Raw genomic sequence first — 16,278 nt, 5'->3', positions numbered from 1 at the left:
GGTAAAGAGCATATTCCATGCTTGAATCCAATTTATACATCTAGGTTTTTTTTATAATTATCAACCATGCAAACTGCGAATTCGAACAGAGAATGCATACTTGCAGTGCAGAAATAATATCTATGTAAAAATAAAGAAGGTTTTAAACTGCCTGGTTAAAGATAAATATATTGTTATTAATTAATAGTCAAATTAAAAGTCAAATAATTAAGTAGCTTCCAATCTCACTATTAATTACGATTAAACATTTGTTTAGCCAAGCAACCTCAGATTCCTGTGTTTTTGTCACCAGCTCTGTCCTCACAGATAGATGTTATTACTTTGTAACCCATAAGCAGAGGCGATGCCTCTACACTCCGGCTACGTCTCCTCTGGTTTATGTCGCTCTGAACGATGGTGCCGACACACGCATCTGAATGACTTAATCTCCTGATTTTAATAGTCACTGTTAGAGTTCACTGTTTTAATGCTAATGGATGCATACATATCACTTTGCCAGAAGGAATATGTAATATAAAAATGCCTCAAGCCTCAGACACAACATTGGATTCAGACGCCATTTCTTAGTGACCTGCGTGTTCCTTTATAATTGCACATGATGAAGACCTACTGAATAACCGCACACAATGTACCAAAAGGTGACACATTATTAGCCTTTCCTTTCGTGCCCACTCACCACCAATGGTACCTGAAACCCCAGCCACTTTCTGCTGGTCACACTGCAATTGCGCCCCAGCCCTTTAACACCCATGGAGCTGGACTGGCCGGCATCCATCACGGACACTTACAAAGTGCAGATGCCACTCAGCACCACGCTTGGGGAAAACCACAAATCAGCAGAAGCTCAGCCAGCTGCTGACAGTACCAGCAGGGTTCCCGGGAAACACTCGCTGCCCTCCAACTCGTGCTGAAAGTGATAGAGCTGCTTACACAATGCCACTGGTAATTCACGTTTGCAGCGCCACAGAGAAAAAATGACAATGGAGCAGTGATGGTTAGTATCGTAAATCCTTTCTGAAAAAGTTAGGGTTAATCTCCAAGACAGTCCTTTAAATATAACTGGTACAATCAAGTGACAGGACATTTATGATATGATGGTCATGTCGTCGCAAGACTCTCACAAGGTTTGATAATTCATATAATTTTGTATTGTAAGACTGTCAATTAACACATTCATTAACAAAAGCATGAATTTATTGTCAAAGGGCATTCTTAAGACTATCATGCTTTTAGACAGCGTGATGACATAAAGCAAGCACAGGGGGTGAAATGGAGCAGTAAGAGCTGGAGCGACTTAACATCCGTGTTTTCTTCACTGTGGCTTCCTCTCTGAAACCCATGCAATTACCCCAATGGGTTCCAGAAATTATCTGCTCATTCCTTGTATTCACTTCAACTGGTGATGGTGATTATTGAAATAATAAATCGTAATCATTGTAGGCAGCAGCGTCAAATGGCAGCAAGAGACTGGTTACCCAAAATTCATTCGGCTCCTTTCTTGTAACCTTCCATTGAACGGATAATGATTACAACTTGTCATGATACCTCCATGCAAAGTTTCGCAGACGTTTTTAAAAGACAACATCTCTTTCCGAGATGACACATGATTCACGCCATGGCTGAGCATCACGTGATAGTTTTTGCAGGATGTGATTTCACTCTGAAATATATTCAGCCAAGGTAGTTACTAATTTAGTTATTCTAACACTTCAATAAGATTTTGACCAAACATGGGGTTTAATATAATACATGTCATCTGGTTATATTTAGCATTCATGCTATCTACTTAAAATAGTAATGCATGTGGCATTGAATTCATACGACATGTATCAAATGGTTAATGTGTACTTGTACATGGACAGCCTTTGTGTCACTCTTCTGCGAGATGAGGCTCTCCCCATGTTGCATATGTCACGAGGGATATATGACCATACTTCAGTGTTGGTTGGTGAAGGTCGGGAAAATAGACTTGGTACATAGTACAGTACAACAATGGATCATGCTGCACTGCCCTCTGCTGCCCATCTTGCAGCCTCGCAGTGCCTGAAAACCCTTGTTTTATGTTTGTTAATTGCACGTCTAAAGACTATCCAGGGTCAAACGTAACTTCTGAGATCTCAGGAGATTAGATGCATCGCAAGTGACTTGATCAAAGGCAATGGGAAATGCCACATGCTATACTTACTCTGTCACTTTTTATTTTAAAAATATCTTTAACGGTTTATCACAGACAACTCTGAACACCTCTACCCGATGCGCTGAGGTATATTTCCTTTCATTTTTTAAGCCATCCTTGCTAAGGAAACATGTTCTCCAAATTGACTTTCCTGTGATTTTAAAGACTATAACCACATGTGGTTAAAAAATATTAAACAAGACACTTTAAGTTACAGTTAAAATCTAAATATAGTATATACCCTGCAGTGTTAGGGTAGAACTGATCAATGTGGCACTATTAACATAATTGCTTGCTAAGACATGTAATCTTTGTTTTTTTCGGTAAAGTCACATAGAAATAAGAAAAAATATAAAATTACATAATATACGATGTTTCGATTAAACACAAGCAATCATCATCAGGTAGAGGAAACATAACCGCAGATATATATACAGACCTTAAGTAGAAGGAATTAGCACAGATATACCAGGGGATACAGAGAGACGGAGCATCACACTAAATCAAACAGGGTTTAGCAAAATTTTGGAAACTATGTAAAGCAACACAGACGGTCGGTTAAAACACAATTAACGCATGGTCTGGTTGAATACACTATTTCAAAGATTGTTAAATTGTAAATTGAGTGGGACCCGAGTGAGGGTCTGACCCTTCGTAGCTGTAACTCCTACATATAGAGTAGTTAGCTGGGTAATCACCACCCTAGGCTGTATCTGGTGAAGGGGCCGTTACCCCTTTGTGCTAACGGGTTGATGTTACAATAAAAGTGTTGCTACTAAAGGACAAAGTCTGCGACTCGGTTGGACTCACTACACTTTTATGTGAAATAGCTTAAATATGTGCTATGGTGGGAGCAATAGCCTTCAGTGCGGTTCACAAAACAGGGTAAATAATTTAATATAAGCAGGACAAAGCACATCAAGGTGGCAGCAAACAAAGGAATTTCCAAGTAGCCCTTGGCTCAAAAATGTCTTATTGGTACCATAAACGGTGGTAAATGGTCATAAATTATTGTTTTCTTCTAAATCACAAAGATGTATGACAGCAAGGCGACGAGGCTAGTTTTTTTTATGAGAATTGTATTATTAAATAATGGTGATATAGTATGTACCATAGTTTATACTCAAACATCCATAGTATGCTTGATAGAGATTATAATTAAATGTATGTGTGTATATATGACACGATAATATATTTGCTAATATTTCTGCAAAGGGTGCATAAGAGTAGCAATTGCCACTCCAGAGGGTACCAACCCAACCCCCTTTGGCTCATGGGCTAAAAGCCCTCCCCAAATCTCTCATCCGCCACGTCTGCAGTTCCTTGGATGTTGTCTGCCCCTCAGCCCTGCCACTATAACACAGTCTACAAGCACAGGGCTGCGTCTGTCAACTAACACACATGCGCTTCTGTACCGGAAAATGTACGACTTTGCACATTTTTTCCTTTATCCGCATTCAAGTTTTCAGAATTAGAAGACTGCGCCCACGGTTTGTATATTCTGTTGAAAAAGGGCTGCCTTGTTTGCACATCATCCTGCTTTCATTAGTCCACTCCTCCAAATGCATCTTGATGGTGGTGGTCTGGATAATGGCCATGAAATGGAAATGCAGTGGAGCGTGGCTGTGTCTGCAACTACTGTACTGCATGTTTTAAAAAAAAGTCTACAACGATTACAATTAATGACCTGATACAAATCACAGAGAAGAAGTTATTTTATTTTATTAGCCATATCAGCGTGCTAATATATTATTTCCCACATAAATGTTCGTTAGACATATGTAGTATTTTAAATACTCTTTGGTTCTTTTGGTACAGTCACGTAGGTAGAAAAAATAATAGATCACAGCATTTCGATCGCAACACAAGCAACCGTCATCAGGTGTGAAACAAACACGTCAACAGTCCTGTAGCATTCAATTTAATCACGTGTTCATATTTAACACATGTCAGAATAAGAATACACACAACGGAAAACATTAATATCACCATCAGCCATGATCTATCCCCTGCTGAATGAAGGCCCCCTCACACCATCGCCATCCCTCACGGTCCATCGATGCCACAACCCACCTCGCTCCTGCACGTGAGCTGATCTCATGGTTCCATCTTCAAGGTGGCCATCTGCTCGAATGCATTTTCGCAATTGGTTGGCATTCCGTAATGAGTGGATTGTATTGTTGCATCCTATCGAGTTTTTGTATTGTTCGCTGTTGTAACGTTCTGACCTGCCCCTACTGGATATCTGTGGAAAAAAGCTTTATAGCTCATCGGATTCCTCCGGTGTAAATCAATATTCTGATTATGATTCTGGGTCCCGTCTACAAGAGATGCATCTTGCACAGGCCTACTTACAAACTAATTTGCATTGTTTTGGAGAACATAATTAGGGGACATTGTCTCCGATTTTAATACAGAATATAAATAGCAGACATTGAAGGACACATTGTCTGCTTAGCTATTTTGTTTTATATACTCTTCACAACAACACAATTATTTTTTGATTTAAAGCTTTCGTGACTGCAGTAATTCATATTCTTAGTTTTTTCGGTAAAGTCACGTTGAAGAGAAACAACAAAATAACAAAATATATATAAAACAATAAAAAATTCTCACGACGTTTCGACCATAACTCAAACGGTCATCATCAGGTGTGTCGGTTTGCATAAATGTATTTAAAAAAACGGCGCATTTATTTATTCATAAAAAACGTTGGCGTCACGCGCAGCGATTGGCAGTTTGCCCAGGACTAGTCCATCTATATCTTAAAGAGAGGATCCTGTGGAGTGATAGACGCATCAGGCATTGTCTGCTTGTCTATTTTGTAATGTTCCCTAACAATAAATACGATGCCTCTTGTTTGTGTTTGTATTGTATATATTAAGGCGGGTGCAGAAATTTATGAGAAAATGTCGTTACCCATTAATGGAATATAGTTTCAGTGGGCGTAACGCAATTGTTGAATTTGTGATCTCCAATGGAAATTAGAGGAGTACATCGGGGACTTTATTTCAGAAGGGTGTGTCAGGGTCGGTGAACCACAGAAAATTAAAATGCCTGTCAAACCACATCAAGTATATCTCTCGCTTTGGTTCTGGCTACTATTCACTTTCCTACTCCAGTCTATCAGCAACCCATAAATGATTCAGTGAGAAATTATGCCCTCGTTGTATCTACACTGTAACACGTAATGTTTGGTAAAACCTTTCTTCTAGAGCGTCAATGCACAATGCACACACGTTAACATTTACAAAGGAGCGTTCACATGACATGTGTGTATACTAACAGGCCTGTGGAGTGGCTCCCAGTGAATCCTTGCCAATGGAAAGGGTAACTTAACTCTCACCCAACTCATTAAAGTAACTGTGCTTGAAGTAAGTAAGCGTCTTCAGTTTCGCTCAATACCAGCCACTTCTTAAGACTGCATTTAGTGCCAGTTTTCTCAAAAACATTAAATGACTGCTTTCATACAGTTTATTGGTGGTGTGAACACACACAGCCATTTGTTTACATGTAGAGACCCAGCCATAATTAAACGTTATTGCTGTTTCTGCTTAGCAGGGTGACAGGTCATGTTTACATTGTATTTTTTCTAGCCCATGTATATAAAGCACTATCTAAAGGAATGTAAACTTCCTACAAAAGCACATTTTACATATCTCGTTTATAATACAGTACAACCAAACACACCCAACCCATTCCATGTTTCGAGAAACGTGTGTAAATATAACAAAAAAAACTCTATTTAAAGATACAATATTAGAGTTTACAAATGAGCATCAGCATCTAATATATAGAAGATGTGGCTCAGAAGCTTCGACTTGTAAAATAGTTACAAACAATAAACAGTTACAAACAATAAACACGCCTACTTGGCATAGCTGCTTGTGCAAAACACTCAACCACAATCATCAATCATGTACAGAGCCCTAGGAAAACAAGACCATGGGCTTGAATCCTAGTTTCAAGACGCTCAGTATCGGGTCGCGTTTGTGACTCACAATGAGTTCATTTTTCACTCTGCCACCAACCAAAATGCTCGTGTTATTCATCAAAATTTAAGTTTATTTTGCTTCATCACGTGGGAATTCAAGAGACCGGGATAGACTCATTTGTAAAATTTACCTGGGGGATTCATCTGCACTTAGAATATTTCTATATATACAAAATATATATGTGGATGCCACGGTGGTGAGATGTTAACTACCTTGCCTGGTATGCAGGAGGTCGTGTGTTCGACCCCGACCCTGACGCCTGTATGTTTAGTGATTGTATGCTCTCCCCTTGGTAACATGGAATTTTCTCCGGGTCTTTCTGGTTTTTCCCTCTACATTTAGAACCATCAAAATGCGTTTAGAGTATTTGGCTCCTTTAAATTTCCACACGATGAGCCACTTCGTTGAGCTATCATTTGTAGCCAGGTCACTTCTGAAAAGGGCTATTATATAGCTCCAGTCGGCTTTACTTGGTAAAATAAAAATGAAACACAAAATAAAAGCTGATGGTTTTTACAACCCATCACTTGTCCTGGTCATGCTGAATAAATTAAATCATTCGCAACGCATTTTTTAAATGTAGCATGATCCAATTGTAAACAACCAAATATAACAGGAAAAGGAACTGTGCAATATTTCTTACATCATGTATTAAACTACCGTGCATAAAGAAAATAGTTCGTACTAACACAACTTTGAAAGCGGTTGCCTAACTTAAAAGTGCTTTTATAGATTCATCTCGATCGAATAAAGTTAGCCGCAATTGACGGGTAATTATGTGACTCATTGTGTGTCCAATTTCTCATATGAAACCTGGGTTCTCCTGAAACTAAGTAAAGTGCTGCAAAGACACACTATGTTGCCGTAATCAACCCCCTAGAGATCACTTCCAGCACATGATCAATCAACTCATTAAATATTTTGAAATAATAAAATTCTGCAGATATTTAAACTTCAAATCGTGATGAGTATAAACCAATAAACTTCGTTTAATTTAATAATTCTGTCGCCGAAGATCATATTTAACTACAATATATGAGCTGTCCAATTAATATTTATGTATTCCCTTGGCGAAAGTTAAAGTACAATATGAAGCTATAGTAGTTACAAAGGTATAAAGTAAATTCAATTAAATACAACATCTACACAAGTTTACTGTCATATTGTTTCCATAAAGATTCCAAACTGGAAACATATAAGGACCTGCAAGTAAAAATTTTGGCAAACCATGTAGTGTAGTTTTATAGTTATGAATTTCATCATATCCTGTTTATCATGATTATTCATGTAACTTCACATATAAACCAATGCATAAAATATATGTGGTAATTAAAAAGAAAGTCTAACTGTATGTAGGTACATTTTGATTTAAAGCTTTCGTGACTGCAGTAATTCATATTCTTTGCTCTTTCGGTAAAGTCACGTTGAAGGGAAACAATAAAATAATAAAAAATATATAAAACAATAAAAATTCTTACGACATTTCGACCATAATACAAACGGTCATCATCAGGTGTGAAAACCCAACGGCAAGAAACATGTGAAAAAAGTGGCGGTTTCCATTTAATTAATTATTTTGAACGGTGTATTCATTTATAAAAAAACGTTTGCACCACGGGCAGCGATTTGGTAGTTTATTTAGAAGGACGAGTCCATCTATGTTCTGAAAAGAAGAGGGGGAGACGAAAAAAATGAATGTATGCTGTCTGAAAGCCACCGTAAGCGTGAACAATCAATTAAGACCTGAAATGGTTTATCAAATCCTTCCAATGATTGCTAAGCCAGAATCCATCTTCTCGATTGAAATTGTCTCTGTGCTTGTATATGTGGATAGCCTCATGAACGAGTCTCTCATGGTAGCCAGATGGCTTACCAAAAATACATAAAGTAAATACACCCCTTCGTCCCATCGTCTCTACTATCAACTCCCCCACCTACAAACTGGCTCGTTTTTTGTCTGAAATCCTGCGTCCTTTCACTGGAAAAACCACCTCTGCGGTACAAAATTCTACTCACCTGGTATCGACAATCAAGGGTATGTCCCTGTTCCCAGACGACCTGCTTGTCAGTTTTGATGTAGTTTCCTTATTCACCAAAGTTCCTGTACCTGACACCATAGCAATCATTGAAGACTTGGTTCATCAAGGACTAAACACTGAGGTACCCCCCTGGTGAGACACTGTTTAACCAATACATACTTCACTTGGAATGGAACTTTCTACAAACAAACTGAGGGCACCCCAATGGGCTCCCCCCTATCTCCGGTTATAGCTAACATTTTCATGGAGAAATTTGAGACTGACGCCATCCAGACTGCCACTCTGCACCCAACCTTATGGAAGAGGTACGTGGATGACACTTTTGTCATCTGGCCACATGGCTGGCCTGCTCGAGACCAATTCTTCGACCACATCAATTCCATACACCCAGCCATCAGATTTACCATGGAAGTCGAAAAAGATGGCAAGCTACCTTTTTTGGATGTCCTAATAAAAAAGAGACCTGATGGTTCAATGAGCCACTCTGTCTACAGGAAAGCTACCCATATGGATGCTTATCTGAAACTGGATTCCCACCACCATCCATTACAGAAGAATTCTCTCATCAAGACTCTGTACCATAGAGCCCAATGCATATCCGACCAGGAACACATAGGCAGTGAACTCAAGCACGTACACCAAGCTCTTAAGGCTAATGGTTACTCCGACTATACAATCCGCAAAGCTATCACTCAAACCATGAAGAAGGACCCTCTTGAGGAGCGTTTCAAAACCATCACTTTACCCTACATTGCGGGGATCACAAAAAAGATCTCCAGGGTCTTGAATAAACACAAGATCCAGGTCCGTTTCAACACATTACATAAAATCCGTGATCTGGTTCCGTCTGTAAAAGATGTGATTCCGGACATACAGTACCCTGGTGTCTACAAACTAAGTTGCCTCTGTGGTAGTAGTTACATTGGAGAAACCAAACGCCATGTCTCGGACTGCATTCGTGAACACAAAGCAGACCTTAAACATGCTAGGACCAACACCTCGGCCATGGCAGATCATTGTTATAATTCAGTAGGCTCACATGACATTGACTTCTCCAAGACAGAGGTTCTTTGTAAGCCATCTGGCTACCATGAGAGATACGTTCATGAGGCTATCCACATATACAAGCACAGAGACAATTTCAATCGAGAAGATGGATTCTGGCTTAGCAATCATTGGAAGGATTTGATAAACCATTTCAGGTCTTAATTGATTGTTCACGCTTACGGTGGCTTTCAGACAGCATACATTAATTTTTCGTCTCCCCCCTCCTCTTTTCAGAACATAGATGGACTCGTCCCTCTAAATAAATTGCCAAATCGCTGTCCGTGGTGCGAACGTTTTTTTTTATAAACAAATACACTGTTTAAAATAATTAATTCAATGGAAACCGCCACTTCTTTCAAATGTTTCTTGCCGTTGGTTTTTCACACCTGATGATGACCGTTTGTATTATGGTCGAAACGTCGTGAGAATTTTTATTGCTTTATATATATTTTATTATTTTATTGTTTCCCTTCAACGTGACTTTACCGAAAGAGCTAAGAATATGTATGTAGGTACTGCATAAGCTTAATATCTAATAGTAGAATAACGCGTGATGATATTTTCATTTAAATCCTAAAATTGTGTAACAGAAATTATGTTTATTTACACTACATGTAAATAAACATCATTGAGCAAAGATACAATTATACTCTGCTCAATTCTTTCGTAAATATTAAATTTTCCGTCCTAGGACGGGCAAAAGGCTAGTTTGTAATGTTTAAACTCATGCGAGTCTAAACTAGCACAACCTATGATAATGCTAGTATTTGTATTAAATGTGCACGAAGGTAAAACAAAACACATTTCATTATTTTGAGTTGATAAGTTCAATTTGTAGAATCAGAACTCATTATCACCAATGGTTTATAGCCAAAAAGCCATCCGGGAGTCTTCTGCTCAAGCAAGTGTTGGGGTAATGCTTATTTCCACTCGTAGCCCAGAGCCAGCATTGGAATATTCCACATTATCATGGAGGCCAGTCTTTCCATATGACAAGCACTATTGGCATCATGCACAGAATGGTACTTATTTTATATATTCTGGAGTGATGATTATGAGGCGAGTCAAACCACGACGAGGATTTGAATTTACAGCTTTTTGGTTGTGATGCATCGCCCTGCCACAGAGCCCCGATCGTTAAGTTAAATACTGCACCACGTATTCGATAGAGAGTACAGTTACTCTATTGTCTCACTCTCTTCATATCAAACCTCGTGGCCGACATATGTTCGGATACACAAAACGCATCAGGGATGTCAGAGGGAAAGTGCTGCTGCCTTTTAACACATCGATACTGAGTGCTCATTCTCGACAAAACATTCCCGCACTCAATTATCATCCCGTTGGCAAGTACTGCCTTAATGCGTGCTGCACGCCTTCGGGCTATGAAACGCACTCCCCATTCACGTTGTGTTCGAGAGAACTATTTTTACTCCCACGAGCTATGCTAAAGCCATTAACTTCATTTTAAACAGGCACTTACCAACTTTGGCAAGAGTTGCACTTCACTTGAATTGAATGACGCAACTTTCATATAAACACGTGCATGGTATGGAGTGTAGTGAAAACGCTTTCCCAATGCCATCATTAACCGCCGCTGCCTTATCAAAAATATGCACAGAAACAAGCTTAGTTTTCTGGCAAAGGCTGATGCAACTTGGAAGTGTATAGTGTATTTTGTGATATAAGGAATATCCTACGTACATGGTGGCATTAACACTGGATTGCTGCTCGTTTGATATTGTGCTTTGAAGCATTGAACGCGTTTTTTCGTTTTCTAGTGAATATATGTGTAAGCACACCCGCACATCACTAAACACGCTTAATGGAATATCCAATGCACAAGTCACAAACTTTCATCACCTGTCATTTCCCCACCCAGTATCAGGCTTCACTGCTTTGAAGCCATAACAAAAACACACTTGCCTATTATCGAAATTCAAGCTACCACGTACCAACGCACAACAATTTTTTTCCTGAAGGAGGATGTAATTTGTTTGTTTTCATAGACAACACAGTACTAAATAATTTTTAGTGTTGCACACAACTGTTGCATTACTTTAGTGAATCCGTAAAAGGCTAGGCAATCGTCTGCTGGGCCAAGTTCAATACAATTCACGAATATCCAAATGCATTATTAAAAAGTTAAACTAATGTGTGCATTCTTCAGGATTGTTGGAATGTGTATCAGTATCATAGCCACATTCCAAATGTTAAAAGCACTCAAGTGCATGAACATTTACATGAAATATACATTTTCAACCACTCTCTCAGATTTCCCTCGTGAAAAAGGGAATTGATCCCAATGGACCCTAACCTGTTAAAATAAATCTATAGGTTACGTTAAAATGCAAAAATTCGTGAACCGACAATTGTGCCTTTCAGCCTCGCGTTAATTAAAGCGGTGTTGTTAATTGCTCATCTATGACACCTTGAGTGTGTGAGCAGACATCCAAACCGTGTCTGCCGATGTACGCACGCGCAAACGGGCGCGCACAGTTGTGAGTGCGGGCGTGTGCGTGCGTGCGGGTAACCCAGGAAAGTGAGCGGCTACCTTCAAGGGGCCGCTCCGCGTCGCTGCAGCTCTCCATCAAGTCACGCGTGCTCGCACACCCTGGTGTCAAAAGTGCCTCTTCTCGAGCTGTGCACGCCTCCCCCTCCTGCTCCTCCTTCCTACTCCTCTTCCTCCTTCTACTGCTGCTGTCTCTCTGTTCACGCCGGAGATGGGTGGAGAGCAGGCTGACAGATCCGTCTCTCTCCCGTGCCGCCCCAAAGCAACCACACCTTATTAAAGCACGGGGTGGCAGCGACGGCGGCAGGGTTGAACGCATGCGATTTTTGATGGTGCCATACATATAGCACGCCCGGCGAGCACACGGCGCGACTCGGGTGTCAGTCACACACAGGACCCTCCCCGCCGCTATGCCCCCTGCCCCCTGCAGAGACGGCCTTCAGCCTCCCTGCCATTAGCACCGGGATGCCTTTGCACATGATACCCGAGCAGCCGGCGCGCAGGGAGTATGCAGGATTTCTCGCAGTTGTGCTCTTCTGTTTTTTTTTTACGAAAATATCTCACGTATAATCCTAATTGCATTCGATAATTTGCCATCGTATTGGCTCAAGATTTCTGGCAACATATTCATGTGAGACTTTAATATTAACTATATTCCATGCTGTAATGTAACCTACATCATTTCTGCCATTGCAAAATGGGACACTTTTGCCAGTATCGAAGTATGAAAAAAGAATAGGTTTTTACCCTTTCTGGAAATAAAACAGGTGTTAAGATATTCAACTCGTTTCACGCTGCACTCGGGCGAATGCGAGCGCAGCGTGGAACGCGTGCAGCGTGGAACGAGTTAATTTGCATTCGAACGGGAGGAGTAAATTGGCAACCGCGGGAAGACAGCGTGTTTGTGGGTCGCGTGGGCTGTAGTTGGGAAACCCTGCCCTATCCAGTTAAAGGCACTCAGGCCTCTTTGCCACAGCAAGGCAGCGATCTGTCGAACGCACCGTGTGCTACTCCATGACAGCTGCCTACAGAACTTTTAAACCACTTCATTAAGAGTATTAACAGCACCTTTCCTGGCACAGATAGATAGTTTCTATTTGGTGTTTGAACATCTTAACACCTGTTTTATTGCCAGAAAGGGTAAAATGTATTCTTATTTTTTCACACTTTCATACTGGCAAAAAGGTCCCATTTTGTAGCTACTCACCCCGAGCTATAAATACTCTGATAGTGCATTGTCTTTGTACTGTTCGCCTTTTGGTGTTCTCTGGTCTGACACTGGTGAGACAAGGCCCTAAAGAAGGCTATCTCTGGTGTAGGCCAATCCGTTTCAAAGACAATGCATATATTATCGGAGGATGTTTTCCTTAATGTTCACCACAAGTACTGTGTGTGGTTAATGCACACTTGATTCCTTGCACAGGGTTTCTATTTGGCGTTTGAACATCTTAACACCTGTTTTATTGCCAGAAAGGGTAAAACCTATTATTTTTTTCATATGGTGAATCAAGACTGATTTGTTGCGGTGAGACCTTCATTAATCAGTGGAATGACACAGGGCTGTACATTACAAGGAGGAATATCTTTAATTGTTTTTTTTTAATATAATTTCCAATAATGTTAATTCACCCCACTCAGCTAACACACCATGTCCCATTGGGACCCCTATTCACGGCACACTTAAATGCAACCCCAAACAGAGCACACTTCCAATGAACAATACCCTATTTATATGACCAGAGTCCCTCTTGGTAACCCTGATACCTACACAACAGAATTTGAGCTCCGTGTGGTTACATAAACAAGTATCTACAGAGCTTGTGTTTTCACAGCCAGGATTTCCTAGTTCCAAACCCTTCACACATCCAATGTCTCAATTCCATCATGTTGCTTAATAGATTTTGTCCAACTTCAGATGTCTAATTATAATAATGTCTTCTGCTGTTACTATTCTGGTCATCCTCACATTTCCATGTGTTACTTTATCCCTCCATGTAATTCTAAGTATTATTTTCTGCCTGCTGTGGTGTGCTGTTTCCAGGCTACCCTGGTTACTGACTTTTGTACTGTAGATTTCTAATCCATATAGTACCAAAGTGTTAAAAAAGACAATTGGCATCGCCTTATATTTACTGTAATAGAAAGGCAAATATCTCCAAACAGGACTTAATTTTCCAAAGATCGTCTTTCCCTATACCCCATCCTGGCACAATTGTATTGATCAGTGACTGTTGTTTACGATTTTTCTTCCCAGAATAAATCATAATAAAATAGAATAACTCTTCTACTTCATTGTTTCCTTTGCACCCATGTTTAGGCTGTGCCTAATGTGGACTGACTTGCATAACCTTAGTTTGATCCACATTCATCGTCAACCTTATCTTACTCGTCTCTGTTCCGACACTGAGTGATATTGCTCACTCCATTCCAGGTGTTGTCTAACACAGGTATGTAATCATCAAAGTATAACTAACGTCTCGTCTAAGCCATTCAATACTTTACATAATCGATCAAGATGTTGCCAGTTTCACGATGTAGTCTATTACAATAGCGAACAGTAGGATACACCCTTGACATAATCCCATTACGGTGCAGAATTAATCACTAAATCCTTCCTCAGTTCTCACAGAATATTTCGATCCATTACATAAACTCTTCATGATGTTGCTCGCATTTACTGGTATGCCACATACATTGAGGATTTACCTTCAATGATTGTCTGAACATTGTCAAATGCCTGTTGGAAATGTAAGAAGAAGTAAGCAATGGAAACGGCCAAGCAAGTGTCTTGGCAGTTTCTATTGAGTGTTCTATTCCATGACAGCTGTCTACAAAACTTTGAAACCACTTAATTAAGAGTATTAACAGCACTTTTCCTGGCACAGATAGCAATTTAATACCTGTCCATTTGAAACGTTCGGTGAGATCTCCAGTTTTTGCGAGTCTAACAAAAGACAAAATCTCTTTGTTTGGAACTGTTCCTTGTGCCAAAATCATGTCACGTAAGTGTGTTAACTGTGATGTGATATTTTCTTAATTTCAACAATTTCCTTCCTGTGTAGTAATTTTTTGATTTGCTGGTGCTTTTTTTCTCCTAAGGGCTTTCACTGTTGCCATCACCTCTACAGTTGTGTCTCCTTATTCAGCATCTAATTTAATCTCACCAGGATTCATCGTCATTAGCCAAGCTCAATCCACTGTTGAATGGAGGCCTCTCCAATTGTTTCCAACAATTTTTAAAACATATATAGGGTGTTTTTTTTTGTTAGATCGCGTAAATATAAATGTGTCGTTAAACCCGCCACCACCCGACACTGCCAATTAGTAAGATTTATCACGTAAACTGAACATGCCAATTCGTTACGAGTACAGCACACCGATGTGTTAGAGAGCAAATCCACAAGATTTACAATCTGAGTACGAAGTTTCGCCAGTAATTATAACTAGCATCATCAGACGGACAGCCACATTTGTGGAGAAATCTTCCTGTTTCATTCCTTAAATAGAGGGATAAATAGAGGAATACATTTCAAAATTGCTATGTTTTCTGTGGCTACAGCTAAGACAATCTAATACACTGCTGGGCCTGAAAGCCTTTTCGGCCTCTGGGGGCCAACATTATTTTGGCTCGACTTCAATGGGACTTGAACCAAGGATCTCAGACACTTGGCAATGTCAAATTCAATTGGTCTTACCCTGCACCTGAGCCTCTCAATCACATCGAGAACATAAATTTCACTGCAAAAGCACAAGGAGAGGCGTTTTTTGTTCCTGGCGCGTTTGAGCATCCAAAGAGATATTGCAGTTACAGTCGCGAATGAAAACAAATTACAGCTGGACGATTAGTTGATTAATCGACTAATTCGTCTAATCAACTACTCTTTTGTGATCAATTTCTCTGGCTCCGAAAAAAAGGTCGCTGCTCCGGCATTCTGCTTCCCGAAGGCGGGAAACCCACTTGCAAGCCACTCAGCGGCATGATGTGGATGATGTGGATGAGGGTACGGATCCCGTCACCAAGCCCCGCCGATCACCTGCCGTCCAGCAAAACACGTGGCAACAGTGACAATACCTTTTCCCACCTATTTAAGTGAAATTGGCATGAAATATGTCAAGTCACGTAAAGTTTAATGCGTGGCCCATTCAATTACTTAAAATGATCGGAGAGGTTAACGCTAAAAACATGATAATCTTTGTCTTTAAACAGATGTTAATAAAAAATCTTGATGATACATTTCGCAGAGCCTACTTCAATGTACAGTACAAGAAAACAGTTTACAAGGCTCTTTCTTATTTGACAGACCAGCATGTGGGCTGTGGTGATGACGTTATTCATCTACCAAATGCTGTAAAACTATGCCACATTAAAAAAAAATTGTTTACAATGGAATACATATACCGATGTGCATACAATTGTAAAATGCCTACACTATATATGCTTGTATAAGAGAGGTTTATATAGGTGTGTATTGCATGTTTTTCTCTTTAAAGTAAATGGTACATCACGGG

At 40.0% G+C, this 16,278-nt stretch overlaps 1 protein-coding gene across 6 annotated transcripts in view; it reads right to left on the bottom strand.

Annotated features, from left to right (window-relative positions):
- Window positions 1-12,486, bottom strand: part of LOC116947763 (zinc finger protein 385D-like) — a 140,346-nt gene extending 127,860 nt beyond the window's left edge. The window contains exon 1 of one of the 6 annotated variants that reach the window (XM_032963928.2): window positions 11,812-12,486. In XM_032963928.2, the coding sequence (XP_032819819.1) occupies window positions 11,812-12,112 (301 nt within the window). In that variant the 5' untranslated portion in view covers window positions 12,113-12,486. The remainder of the gene's footprint in view (window positions 1-11,811) is intronic. The other 5 variants (XM_032963910.2, XM_032963919.2, XM_032963892.2 and 2 more) reach the window with 5 other exon arrangements.
- Window positions 12,487-16,278: the final 3,792 nt, after the last annotated feature.

This window comes from Petromyzon marinus, chromosome 2, assembly GCF_048934315.1.
Source record: "Petromyzon marinus isolate PM22_M1 ecotype Great Lakes invasive population chromosome 2, UKy_Petmar_22M1.pri1.0, whole genome shotgun sequence".
Lineage (NCBI taxonomy): Eukaryota > Metazoa > Chordata > Hyperoartia > Petromyzontiformes > Petromyzontidae > Petromyzon > Petromyzon marinus.
Note: the sequence above shows the minus strand (reverse complement) of the source record. Positions and strands in the feature narration are given on the sequence as shown.